The sequence below is a fragment of the Vulpes lagopus genome, chromosome 2 (genome assembly GCF_018345385.1).
Source record: "Vulpes lagopus strain Blue_001 chromosome 2, ASM1834538v1, whole genome shotgun sequence".
In the NCBI taxonomy this organism is placed as follows: domain Eukaryota; kingdom Metazoa; phylum Chordata; class Mammalia; order Carnivora; family Canidae; genus Vulpes; species Vulpes lagopus.
Genome location: NC_054825.1, coordinates 41,939,239 through 41,952,990, shown reverse-complemented (window position 1 = coordinate 41,952,990; position 13,752 = coordinate 41,939,239). Strand labels below are relative to the sequence as shown.

General features: G+C 39.2%; 1 protein-coding gene across 6 annotated transcripts in view; it reads left to right on the top strand.

Annotated features, from left to right (window-relative positions):
* The window catches only part of SCAPER (S-phase cyclin A associated protein in the ER), a 422,176-nt gene that overhangs the window by 349,440 nt on the left and 58,984 nt on the right, over window positions 1-13,752 (top strand). For all 6 annotated transcript variants that reach the window (XM_041742633.1, XM_041742638.1, XM_041742635.1 and 3 more), the window contains one exon: window positions 2,960-3,192. In XM_041742633.1, coding sequence (XP_041598567.1) covers window positions 2,960-3,192 — 233 coding nt within the window. The remainder of the gene's footprint in view (window positions 1-2,959; window positions 3,193-13,752) is intronic.

Sequence of the window (13,752 nt, the reverse complement as noted above, 5' to 3'; positions counted from 1 at the left end):
CTTCCTCCGCCTGTGTCTCTGCCTCTCTCTCTCTCTCTGTGACTATCATAAATAAATTAAAATTTTTAAAAAAATTAAAATAAAAGTTCCCAGAGAGGACAAAACAGGCCATGTACAAAAACGTTACAAATTAGATCAGACCTCTTAACAACAGTGTTTGAAGTTGGAAACAGTGGAGCAGTCTTTTAAAACTCCAAAGGAAAATTAGTTCCAACCAAGAATTCTCTATTTGGCCAAACTAGCATTCAAGTATAAGGATGAAATAAAGATATTTACAGACACACAGGTCTCAAAATTTTTCTTCCCATACACCCTTTCTTAGGAAGCTGTTGGAATATATTCTTCAACAAGAGAATGGGAAGAAAAAGAAGACATGGAATCCAAGAAATAAAGGGAATCTAACCCAGGAGGGGATGGGAGGAATTCTTACGATGAGGACGAAAAGCCAGCTCAAAGCGAGGGGCACGTAGCAGCCTACAGAACAAGCAGGTCGGCCTCAGGAACACTGTCCACTGAGCCAACAATCCCTGATGTATTTGAACTTGAGAGAAATTCCAATTGAACCAGAAAGGTTGATGATGAATTAATGACAGATAAATAGGAAATTCAGCATCCAAAAAAAGCTACCCAACCGAAACCAAAAACGTGCATAAGAAAGTAAATAGGATCCTCATTTGCTCTACAGGGTAACTGTGACGAGGCTTGTAGAGTCACGATGGGAGAAACAGCATCGTGCAGCCAACAGTACTGTGCACCGAACGTTCTGCTTCTCTCCCTCTCCCTCTTACTAAGTACATAGTAAGATGACGCTTTCTTGGTTCCCCTGTGGTTGGGTTGGACGGGGATTGGTTCCAGCCAACAAGGTGTGAGCAAGAATGGTGTCACTTTCAGGTGATGCCTTCAGTGTGGATCCAGGACCTTGCTGACATCTTTTTTCTTCTCTGCCACTGTGACCTGCAGTGCTCTGGACTGTCCAATACACTAACCACTTTAGAATTAAAATTTGTTGAAATTAAAAATTCAGTCTGTGTCACATTAACCGTATTTCCAGTGCTCAATCGTCACGAGTGACACATGCAGATATAGAACAGCATAGACTGAAACGCTTTGATCATCTTAGAAAGCTCTATTGATCATTGTTGCTATAAATGGTAGTTGCTTTGTTACCTGGACTCCAGAGTAGGGACAACACCCTCAGATGGACATGTCATGTGAGTGAAAAATAAAGCTTTATTGTTTGAAGCCACTGATGTTTTTGAGGAGTGTTTCACTGCAGCATAACCTAGCTCATCCCGACTTACTTAGAAATCCTAGGTTCAAACCCCATTCCTCATATACCACCTTCTATACTGGGACAGGCTAGGTAGGTTACACTAGTCACAGTCTGAAGAAGTCCGTGGACTGTTTTATAGCTACTTTAGAGTTTCAGAGGGAACTTTCGTCAGTAAATGGAGTACACACTGCAGAAAGATTCTACTAAAATTACTTGGGCTTGGGACTGACTTAGTGGTCAGAGATCATTTATGGTCAACAGTCCTAAATAGGCTATTCTCAGAAAAGTGATTTTCGTGGAATATGTAAATTAACAAAAGGAATGGAAGGAACATTTGCTTGTGTTTATAAAGAACCTGTTTTTTAATCCAATAATCATTTGTTCCTCTAGCTTCCGATAGAACTGGTACAGGTGTAGAGTGAGAATAAGCAAAGGCCAGTTGTTCCCAAATAAGTGCATTTGTGAAACATAATAGTTTGCCAGGTGTTTTCCCCCTTCATTATCTTATTTGCACTTTATAGTTGTCCCAGCAGGTCAGCGGATAAGAAACCAAGAAATGTAAAATTATTAAAGTCATGTAACCTGCTGGAGGAAAAACCAAATCTCGAATACAGTACCATCTGATTCCCAGTCCAGACCTTCTTTCTTCTCACCCTTAGCTTATTGTCTCTGCCCCTTTTGACTTATTGTCAAAGCCTTCAGGAGGCAGCCCCTTCTCTTCCTGGGAAGAGTGAGCCCTTACGTAGCCGTAGCCGGCATCACAGACCAGAGCACAGAGCCCCCCCCCCCCGCCCCCCCGGTAATTACGTATCTAGCTCTTGACTTCTTATGTCATCCTTCTCCGTGAGAGCTGATGTCCGTACACAGTAGTTCCTCCTGGTAATAGTAGGAATCCTAGTAAGGGTAGCAGTTGGATTACCTATGTGCTAGACATTGTTCTAAGAATTTACATATGTTGATTTTCTGCTCCGATTATGATTTTTCTCATTTCATAATTGAGGAAACTGAGACACAGAAAGGTTAAGGAACTTGTCTGAGACCATAGAGCTGCAGAGCCAGAACCCAAGCCCACTCCTAGTCTCAACTTTTACCCATGTTACTTCCTGTAAACTATACACAAAGATACCTGAATATGACCCTATATGCTTTTCCTATATGTTAGGAAAAAACTCTTTTGTCATTTTGTGATAAGAAATACAAATTTCATTTTAATAGAGGAATTTAGATATTCTGATAATTCACTTTAACAAGAAAACAATGCTGCTTATCAGTTTACCAACTGGTTCATTCTCTGGGCTCCTACAAATGTTTAATATATTCAATTGAATAAATAGTATTTATTGAGTACTTACTGTATGCCTAGGCATGAGTTAAGCACTTTATATGAATTAGCTCACTTAATCCTCACAAGAACTCTAGGATATGGGCACTGTCGTTGTCCCTTTTTTATAAATGAGAAATGTGGAACTTGGAAGTAGTAACCTTGCTCAGGGGCGCTCAACTAGTAAGGACAAAGCTGAGACTTGAACTTACCAGCAACCTAACTTCAGAACCAACACTCAAACATTTAGCTAGCCACCTCTACAATTTCAAAATTATTTATGATTCCAGAAAGTTCCTACATTATCTCTGTCCATTTCTGGTGGTTTTCTGAAATACAATTACTCTATTTTTTTTTCCACCTAGGTTTATGTTCCAGATGAAAATAATGCTATTTTGGGAAGAAATACAAATAAGCAAGTTTTTGAGGGTTTGACAACTGGACTTCTCAAAGTCAGTGCTGTGGTTTTTAGCTGTCTGATTGCCAATCGACCAGATGGAAGCAGCCGGCCAGCTACACCAAAAATATCGACACAGGAAATGAAAAACAAACCTTCACAAGGTGATGCATTTAACAGTCGAGTTCAGGACCTCATCAGGTATAATTACTAGATTTCTTCAAACTTTCTTCTTTAAAAAAATGTTATATTAAAATAATTTAAATCTCAGGGTGTATGTGACGGCAGTGTTTCTCACAACAAAATCCATAAATTCTTGGTGGAAAATACACTACATTTGGTACCCCAGAGAAGAAAGGTCCCATTAATGAAAAGCAATACAGTTAGAGTTCATCTGTCATTCTTGATATTTAGATATTTGATGTTAGAAGATATAATATTCAAGCTTTTATAACTTTCTGTCAACTATTTCCAACTCAAGAATTTCTGAGAATTCCCCTATTTCAGGTCATCTCTGATTTTAAATTTGGTTCAAACTTAATAATAGCTACCATTTATGGAGCACTCATTATGTGTAAGGTATTGTAATAGAGGCTTTGCATCCCTGTTGGTGTAGGATTTCTAATTCAGACTTCGTAGGTGGGAAAATTACTCAGAAAGATTAAATGCATGCCTAAGTTTATGTAATAAATTCAAAAGTAGGTAGGAGATTTGGAATTGGAACTCAGGTCTAGCTGGACTCCCAAAACCTGCGTGCTTTCCCATTACGCAGATAGTAGCGATTTCTGACACCTGTTCAAGGTCACTTCTGAAGTCACCTTCTCTCCAGGGACATTTACTCCTATTCAGACATCTGAATCCTTTTTTTTCCGTCATGAATCTTAAATCAGGTAGTACATTTGATTTCCCAAAAGAGTTCCATTTGGTGTTCATCAGTTACCTGCCCCACCTATCAGCAGCTTTTCTGTGATCAGCACTGATCTCTGGTTTCCAAAATCCATGCAGTTTGTTGCTCTGAAGCTCATGGCAGGTTAATAGGAGAAAAAGAGAATGCACTCTTCTGCATTTGCCTCAAAACAGTTCACAAATCTCCTCTGGTTTCTTACAGTGCTTTCTTGAGAACAGTTGTTTCATTCAGTATCTTCTTGCTCTTGATTATTTTGTTCATTTCTCCCTTCCCTCTGCCTGCCCTCTTTCCCCAAGCATATTTATTGCTAGAGAGTACCAAGCCCTTTAGGTTCACAGCCATTTATCTTACAGCACTTGACTCTTACCCTCCCTGGCCTTTCTCTCAGTTGCTTGATCCCATTCAATTTCCCCCTCGCTGTAGGTCACTGTAGAACCTAGCCCTCTCTGCTGACACATGCCATTCTGTTCCAGCCTTCTCCCTTGGACTGCCCCGTGATGCAACAGCCCTGGATTCCCACCAGACAGCACAGCTATATGCCGTTGTGGACCAGCCAAATGCTTCAGTGTAATTCTAATGGGCTTTCCGCTAGAAAGTGCATGCGTTTTCACATATGTTATTATAGTTACCAGATCCTTAAGAAAGGAAAAAAATAACAGTGTATGTAATCTGCCAAACCGAATCTCCCGTAACTTAAAAAGGATGATTGACAATCAAAGTCCTTTAGAAAAAACTCTGCCCCTCTCTCTCGGATTTGAGCCACTGTTGGTAAAGGTTGTTTTCTTATATGTGATGCATTGTTAGTTGGCTTTGTGATGCCTATGGTAGAACCACAAGCTGTATTCTACATCGGCCCAATAAGGCAAATGGAACACGTCTGATTATTTCCTGCTTTCTCACCTTCTCAGATATTAGCTGACAAGAAATCTCACTGTTTCCTGCCATAACCTGGGAATTTTTTGTCAGTCTATATCTCTAGAGTCCCCGCTGGCCAGAGAGAGTTCCAGCACAGCCTTTGGTGCCATTCTGTGCCCTGTGTTCCAGAAGTAGAGCTGGAGCAGTAAATACCGCCTTGACATATGTCCCTTCCTTCTCCTCATCTGACATAAAAGAGGCAAGGGGATTTCTAACAAAGATGGTAATACCAGCACTTATTCTCATTATTTTACATGGTTTGCCCAGTGTCTAGATCTAAGGGATTCGCAGTGATATTTATCAGTTCATACTATGGTCAGTCACCTGTAGCACTTTGTGCCAGATACCATACAAGGTCCTGGGGTACAAAAATGAAGAGATCTTTAACAGAATAGCCAAATATTGTTTGGCTGTCAAACACCAGAACATTTTTCTATAAAATGAAAATATTGGCAGTTCCAGTGTTTAGCACAGTTCTCTGAAAGCAATATTGTTTGTAGGATAGAAGCAGATTTCAGTTCTATTTTTTCCAGCTTTCTTGAGATATTGTTGACATATAACATTGTAGAAGTTTAAGGTGTAGTGATTTGACGCCTATATATACTGCAAAATAATTACTACGGTTAGTTAACTCTTCCATCACCTCACATCATTACCTTTTGCGCATGTGTGGTGAAACATTTGAAAGCTACTCTCAAGGGGCGCCTGGGTGGCTCAGTCAGTTTAGCATCTGCCTTTGGCTCAGATCATGATCCCAGGGTCCTGGAATCGAGCCCTGAGTCGGGCTCCCACCCTGCAGGAAACTTCCTCCCTCTCCCTGCTGCTCCCCTTGTGTTCTTGTGTTCATTCTCTACCCCCCCCCTACTACTTTCTTAAAAACTTTCAAGTAAATGAGATATTATTGTTAACTATAGTCACAATGCTGTATGTTGCATCCCCAGAACTTATTCATCTTACAAATGGAAGTTTCTACCCCTATACCCTTTAACCAACATCTCATTTCCTCTAGCCCCCAGGCCTTAGTAACCACCATTCTATTCTTTATTTCTAGAAGTTCAACTTTTTTAGATTCTACATGTAAGAGACCTCATACGGTATATGTCTTTACCATCTGACTTATTTTATTTAACATGTCTTCAAGATCCATCAGGGTTGTTGCAAATGGCAGGATTTCCTTCTTTTTTGGATTATATTCCATTACACACACACACACACACACACACACACACACCACATTTTCTTTATCCATTCATCTTACGTGTCTTAAGTGATAGACCCTTAAGAGTTGTGTCCATGTGTTGGCTGTTCTCAATAATGCTGCAGTGGACATGAGAGTGCAGATATCTCTTTGAAATGGTGATTCATTTCCCTCAGGTATATATATAGAAGTGGAATGGATGGATCATGTAGTAGTTCTAGTCTCAGTTTTTTGAGGAACCTCCATACTGTTTTCCACAGTGGCCATGTAAGTGTACATTCCCACCAAAAGTGTACAAGGATTCACTTTTCTTGACATCCTTGCCAAAATTATCTCATATTTTTGATAATAGCCATTTCTAGAAGGACAATATGGTATTTTGTTGTGGCTTTGATTTGCATTTCCCTGATGATCAGTGATGTTTAGCATCTTTTCCTATACCTGTTGGCCATATGTATGTTCTTCTTCTCCACACAAATGATTTGTGTTTTTACTATTGAGTTGTAGGAGTTCCTTATGTATTTTGGATATTAAACCCCTTATCTGACATATATTTTGCAAATATTTTCTCCCATTCAATAGGTTGCCTTTTCATTTTGTTGATTGTTTCTTTTGCTGTGCAGAAGCTTTTAAGTGATGTAGTCCTGCTTGTTTATTTTTGCTTGTCTTGCTTATGCTCTTGGTATAATATACAAAAAAAATTTTCCAAGCCCACTGTCAAGGAGTTTGTTCCCTGTGTTTCCTTCTAGGAGTTTAATGGTTTCAGGTCTTACATTTAGGTCTTTAATCCATGTCAAGTTCATTTTTATGAGTGGTATAAGATAGGGATCCAATTTCATTCTTCTGCAGGTACTTTTCCAGTTTTCCCAGCACCATGTATTGAAGAGACTATCCTTTCCCTATTGAGTATTCTTAGCTCTCCTGTCAAATATTTGTGGACTACAGACCCATGGGTTTATTTCTTGGTTCTCAATTCTGTTCCATTGGTCTGCGTGTCTGTCTTTATGCTGGTACCATACTGTTTTGGTTACTGTAGCTTTGTCTTATAGTTTGAAATCAGGAGGTGATGCCTCCATCTTTGTTCTTCTTTTACACAGTTGCTTTGGCTCTTTGGAGTCTTTTGCTGAAGCACAATTCTTTTCATCATATCCAATTAGAAATGTATATGTCTCTCATAAAACAGGAGAAACAAACTGTACATACAAAAGGCAAATAGATGAGTCCAAGTCACTGATACCAGTCTTCTGGAATCGAAAGTTATCAAATGTAAGGCATCTATTCAAGAAGTTACAGAACTGTACCTTAGCACTTTGCTGGCCAACAAAGCCACATGCCAGGGGAGAGCTTAGGCACAGCAGGTGTCGCAAGTTCACAATTGAGCACATAATCTTTCCACCCAGAGGAGCTCCTTTGCCTGTGTCCTCCGTTCCTTCTCAGTGACGCTCATGTCCCATTCAGTTACTCAAGCCAGCCGACTGAACATCGTCAGACTCCTCACGGAGACACCCTTTCCAAACCAGTATTCAGGTCACTCTTTACTATGTATTGATTCTGCCCGCCCTCTTCATCTCAGGTTTATCACCTTTACTCTACTGCTGTGTTTCTATTAGCAATAATCGCACCTCAGATAAACCTCATTGGCTATGATACTACCAGTGCGCACAGCTTACTGCTGTGTTTCTAAGTGCTGAGGCTCTCTTGCAGTAGCAGGTGGCTTGGCTGTTTCTCTCTCATTTCTCCTTTTCAATTAACTTCTCTTTCTTAATTAGAAAGTTTCTCTCAATGAGAAAAAGAATTTGGAAAACACAGAACAATGGATATTTTTGTAAACACACACAAATTACCTTTAATCCTGCCACCCAAAAGATAATCACTGGGTTGGTTTTGGTGCATATACATTCAGTGTTTTTATAAAAAATACCGTAATACTTGTACATATTATTTTATCATATTTTTATTTATTTTTCTAAATCACCAGAAACTTGCAAATTACTTTTTGCTGGCTTTCCAAGTATTTCATTATGTAGCAATGATTTGCTCCACATGACCTTTTATTACTCATGTAAATTTATCCTAGTTTTTTACTATAGATAGCACTGGGAAGAACATCTTTGTACACTCAACTCTCCCTGCAACTGATGTTTTCTTAAAATAAATGCGGAGAAGTAGAATTTCGGGGTCAAAGAATATGCATTAAGAATTTTTGTCTACATTGCCAAATTAACCTACACAAAGATTACCTATGAGCATATCCTTGTTCCCTCAGTCTACACAATATCATATATCATCATTCTTTTGAGTTTTAACCAAATTGAGAGGTGAAAATGCTTCATTTTTATATTAGTAGTAACATTGAACATTTTGTAATGTTTACTGGCAATTTCTGTTATTTTGTGAGTTGCCTGTTCATATACTTTGCCCATTTTTGAACTGTGATGTTGGCTCTTTTTAATTGTAAAAGCTCTTCATATCAAGAACACAAGGCAAATGTACAGAGGGACAGTTGTGTGAAGAGGCAGCCAAAGGGCAGCCATATGAAAACCAAAAAAAAGAGTCCTCAAAGGAGTTCAGTGTTGTAGCCCCTTGATCTTGGACTTAGTGTCCGGAGCTTTGCTGAGATGTGAACGGAACGCACTAAAACGTTACCAACCATCCTGTACTATGAAGTGGAAGCACAGTGCTGCAGATGATGCCTCTGCTTGTTTGGAGAAGTGTTAATTCCTTGTGGTATGTCTCTGTTTACAAGATCTTAGTTCTGTACTATGGCACTGATTGTGTCAGTGACCAGATGGCAACATAGATTCCTGCCAACTTCAGTTCCTTCACAAGAAGACCAACTAACAACTATCCATAGATGAGACACCATCAAGAAAATACCAGAAATTGAGGGTGGGTGAGGCTGAAGTACCCTCCCTAGACCTCAAGACCAAGAAGAACTGCTTAGAAGGGTAAAAAAGGAAGAGCTAACACTCTTGACCACATCACCCCACCCCCAGGCTGGCACAGTGCTAACCTGAGAGGGTCCCACTGAGCCTATGGTTTCTCCAGTGCAAAAAGAGCCCAAAGTGCACATCAGCTCACCTGGGGTTGTGGGACATCATAGGAGGCCTACGTGGGTTTTGCCCTCTGAGGATCACTGGGGAATCTGCAGGGCTTACCCACTAAGAATCAAATAGAAAGAGAGAAAGGCCAGTGGGACTGACAGCAGTCAGTTCTCAAACCCTAATGGACTGATTCCTGAGCAGAAATCCCAGATGGCATTTCTGCCCCATCACAGAGCTAAACCAATAGTCCCATCTGGGCAAGGAGCGTGGTTGGCAGATCTGCCTGAATTGGTTACTCAGTCACCAGGCTGTACTGGCTGTAGAGCCCGTTCTGTAGCTGCACCAGGGCAGGGAAGCAATTCACATCCCTGCCCAGCTGCTCGGCATTACCTCCAGTCTCGACCAGCCAAAGAACCCAAGTAGCCATGAAGCCCATCCTGCAGCTCTGCAGGTCTGGCCTGTAGCCAAACCAGCATCTCTACCCAGCTGTTGATCATAGCTTGTGGCCCCACACATAACCTGGAAGCCTGAACAGTGATCCTGGGAAGCCTCAAAGCATAGTCTATAGCCCCACCCAACTATGAGATATAGCTGGGAGCCCCTCTCAACCAGAGAATCCAGCTGGCAGCCGTGCCCACCAGCAGAGCACAGCCAGCAACCTAGCTGAAGTGCAGCCTGCAGCCCCATCCAACATCAAGGCACGGCCTTTCAAACTATGGAAAGAAAAACTGTCAGCCAGGAATGCTGTATGTATCTGGTAATGCTCTCCTTCAGAAATAAAGGAGAAATAAAGACTTTCCCAAACAGAACTGAAGAAGCTCTCCACCACTAGACCTGCCGTACAACAAATGTTTAAGGGCATTCTTCACACTGAAACAAAAGGAAGATAACAACAAAAACAGATGGATGTGTAATAGTCACTGGTAATAGCAAACATATAGTCAAAGTCTCAGTGTCTGATACTGTAATGGTGGTGCACAATTCACTTATAACCCTAATTTAAAGGTTTTAAAGGTTAAAATAGAATGTATCAAAAGTAATCATAACTACAGTAATTTGTTATTGGATACACACTATAAAATATAAATTGCAATATCAATAACCTAAAATGTGAGCAGGGAAGAAGTAAAAGGATAAAGTTTGTATATGCTGCCAAACTTACCTTCTTAAAATAGAATATAATAAATATATTTTATTTAAGCTTTGTGGTAACCACAAATCACACCACCACAAAGAGTCATCAGATCACAAAGGAAGAGAGCAAGAAAAAAAGAAGCAAGAAATAAAGTACAAAACAATCAGAAAACACAAAATAGCAATAGTAAGTCATTATTAATAATTGCTTTAAGTATAGTTGGATTAAATTCCATAATCAAAGCACATCGAATGGCTGAATGGATAAAATAACAAGATCCAACGATATACTTCCTTCGGGAGACTCATTTTAGCACTAAGGACATAGAGTAAAAGGATGGGAAGAGATAATTCAAGGAAATGGTAACTAAAAGAAAGTAGGGGTAGCTATATTTTTATCAGACAAAATAGATTTTAAGCTAAAAATAGTCAAAAGAAATAAGGTCATTGTATAATGATAAAGGGATCAGTCTACTAAGAAGATACAACAGTGATAAATATTTATGTACCCAACTCTGGAGCACCTAAATATATAAAACAAATCCTAAAAGAAATAAACAATAACATGGTAATAGTTATTGACTTTAATACTCCGCTCCCAACAATAGACAGATCTTCCAGACAGAGAATCAATAAGGAAACAGCCGATTTAAACAACACAGTAGGCCAGAGGACCTAATATATATAGAACGTTCTATCCAACAGGAGCAGAATATATATTCTTCTCAAGTGCATATGGAACATTTTCTCGGATGGATCATATATTAGGCCACAAAGCAAGTCTCAACAAATATAAGAATATAGAAACTTCATCAAATATCTTTTCCTACCACAGTGTTATGAAACTAGAAAATGATAATGGGAGAAAAGCTGAAAATTTTACATAGACTTAGAAATTAAACAGCACAGTCCTGAACAATCAATGAATCAAAGACAATTTTCAATATTTTGACAAATGAAAATGGAAGCACAACATGCCAAACCTTATAAGACAGAAAAAAGCAGTTCTAAAATGGAGTTTTATATTGGTAAATACATATATCAAGAAACAACAATGATCTCAAATGAAGAACTTTAGTTGTAGTAGAAGTGAAGAAATAAAGATTAAAGCAGAAATAAATGAATGGATGCAAATAAATAAAATTATACATAAAAGAGGAGACACTATGTCTAATGCCACAGAAATACTAAGGATCATAAGAGACTGTTATGAACCATTATATGCCAACAAATTGGACAACCTAGAACTGGCTAAATCCTAGAAATATACAACTACAACTACCAAGACCATATATCATAAAGAAATAGAAAATCTGAGGGGCGCCTGGTTGGTTCAGTCAATTAAGCTTTTGCTTTCCGCTCGGGTCATGACCTCAGGATCCTGGAATTGAGCCCCACATCAGACTCCCTACTCAGTGGGGAGCCTGCTTGTCCTCTCTCTGCCAGTGCTCATTTGTTTTCTCTCTCTCTCTCTCTCTCTCTCTCTAACAAATAAATAAAATCTTTTTAAAAAGAGAGAGAAAAAATCTGAACAGACTAATAGGAAGTAAGGAGATTGAATCAATAATCAAAAACCTCACAACAGAGAAGAGCTTAGGGCAAGATAGTTTCACTGGTGAATTCCACCAAATATTAAAGAATTAACACCAATCCTTCTCAGACTATTCCAAAACAAATTGAAGGAAAAGGAACACTGCCAAACTCGTTTTACAAGGCCAGAACCACCCAGATACCAACGCCAGAAAAAGGAACTACAAGACAAGAGAACTATGGCCCAATATTCCTTTTTTTTTTAATTTAATTTAATTTTATTTTATTATTTTTTTAATAATAAATTTATTTTTTATTGGTGTTCAATTTACCAACATACAGAATAACACCCAGTGCTCATCCCATCAAGTGCCCCCCTCAATGCCCATCACCCATTCACTCCCACCCCCCGCCCTTCTCCCCTTCCATCACCCCTAGTTCGTTTCCCAGAGTTAGGAGTCTTTATGTTCTGTCTCCCTTTCCGATATTTCCCACACATTTCTTCTCCCTTCCCTTCTATTCCCTTTCACTATTATTTATATTCCCCAAATGAATGAGAACATACAATGTTTGTCCTTCTCCGATTGACTTACTTCACTCAGCATAATACCTTCCAGTTCCATCCACGTCGAAGCAAATGGTAGATATTTGTCGTTTCTAATGGCTGAGGAATATTCCATTGTATACATAAACCACATCTTCTTTATCCATTCATCTTTCGATGGACACCGAGGCTCCTTCCACAGTTTGGCTATTGTGGACATTGCTGCTGAAACATCGAGGTGCAGGTGTCCCGGCGTTTCACTGCATCTGTATCTTTGGGGTAAATCCCCAACAGTGCAATTGCTGGGTCGTAGGGCAGGTCTATTTTTAACTCTTTGAAGAACCTCCACACAGTTTTCCAGAGTGGCTGCGCCAGTTCACATTCCCACCAACAGTGTAAGAGGGTTCCCTTTTCTCCGCATCCTCTCCAACATTTGTTGTTTCCTGCCTTGTTAATTTTCCCCATTCTCACTGGTGTGAGGTGGGATCTCATTGTGGTTCTGATTTGTTATTTCCCTAATGGCAAGTGATGCAGAGCATTTTCTCATGTGCATGTTTATGGCCCAATATTCCTAATAAATGTTGGATGTATGAATTCTCAACAAAATACTCATGAACCAAATTAAACAGCACATTAAAAGTCTCATACACCTAACACATGAGAACCAACTGATAACGTTTTTCAGTAACATCTTATTGCCTTAGATCTTTTGTCTTATTGGTAAGAAACCAAACGTTGCAGATATAGCTAAATCCCCATCTTTATCCCCTTCCCCTCATTCAACCTCAGTAGGTAAATCACTATGTTAGTTTGTGTATATCACTCCCATGCATTTTTTTTGTAATTTTATGTATATACATGCTATATATAAAAATATACATGTGTATATTTATGTAAATATGTATATAAACTTTTTGTGTATTTGGAGACTAAGCAGATATCCCTAAAGTACATTATCTACCTATTTTTTTGTGTATTTAAAGTTTACATAAATGCATCATACTGTTTTGTCCACTTCTGTTTTCACCTGACCTGTTGCTGAGATTTACTTATTTTGATGCATATATATCTGATTAATTCATTTTAACTGCTCTAGACTCTTTTAAATGTATAAATTAGTTTGCTTATCCATTTTCTTTTTTTTCCTGTTTTTTTAATAATAAATTTATTTTTTATTGGTGTTCAATTTGCCAATATACAGAATAACACCCAGTGCTCATCCCATCAAGTGCCCCCCTCAGTGCCTGCTACCCAGTCACCCCCACCCCCCGCCCTCCTCCCCTTCCCCACCCCTAGTTCGTTTCCCAGAGTTAGTAGTCTTTATGTTCTGTCTCCTTTTCTGGTATTCCCTACCCATTTCTTCTCCCTTCCCTTCTATTCCCTTTCACTATTATTTGTATTCCCCAAATGAATGAGAACATATAATGTTTGTCCTTCTCCGATTGACTTACTTCACTCAGCATAATACCCTCCAGTTCCATCCATGTTG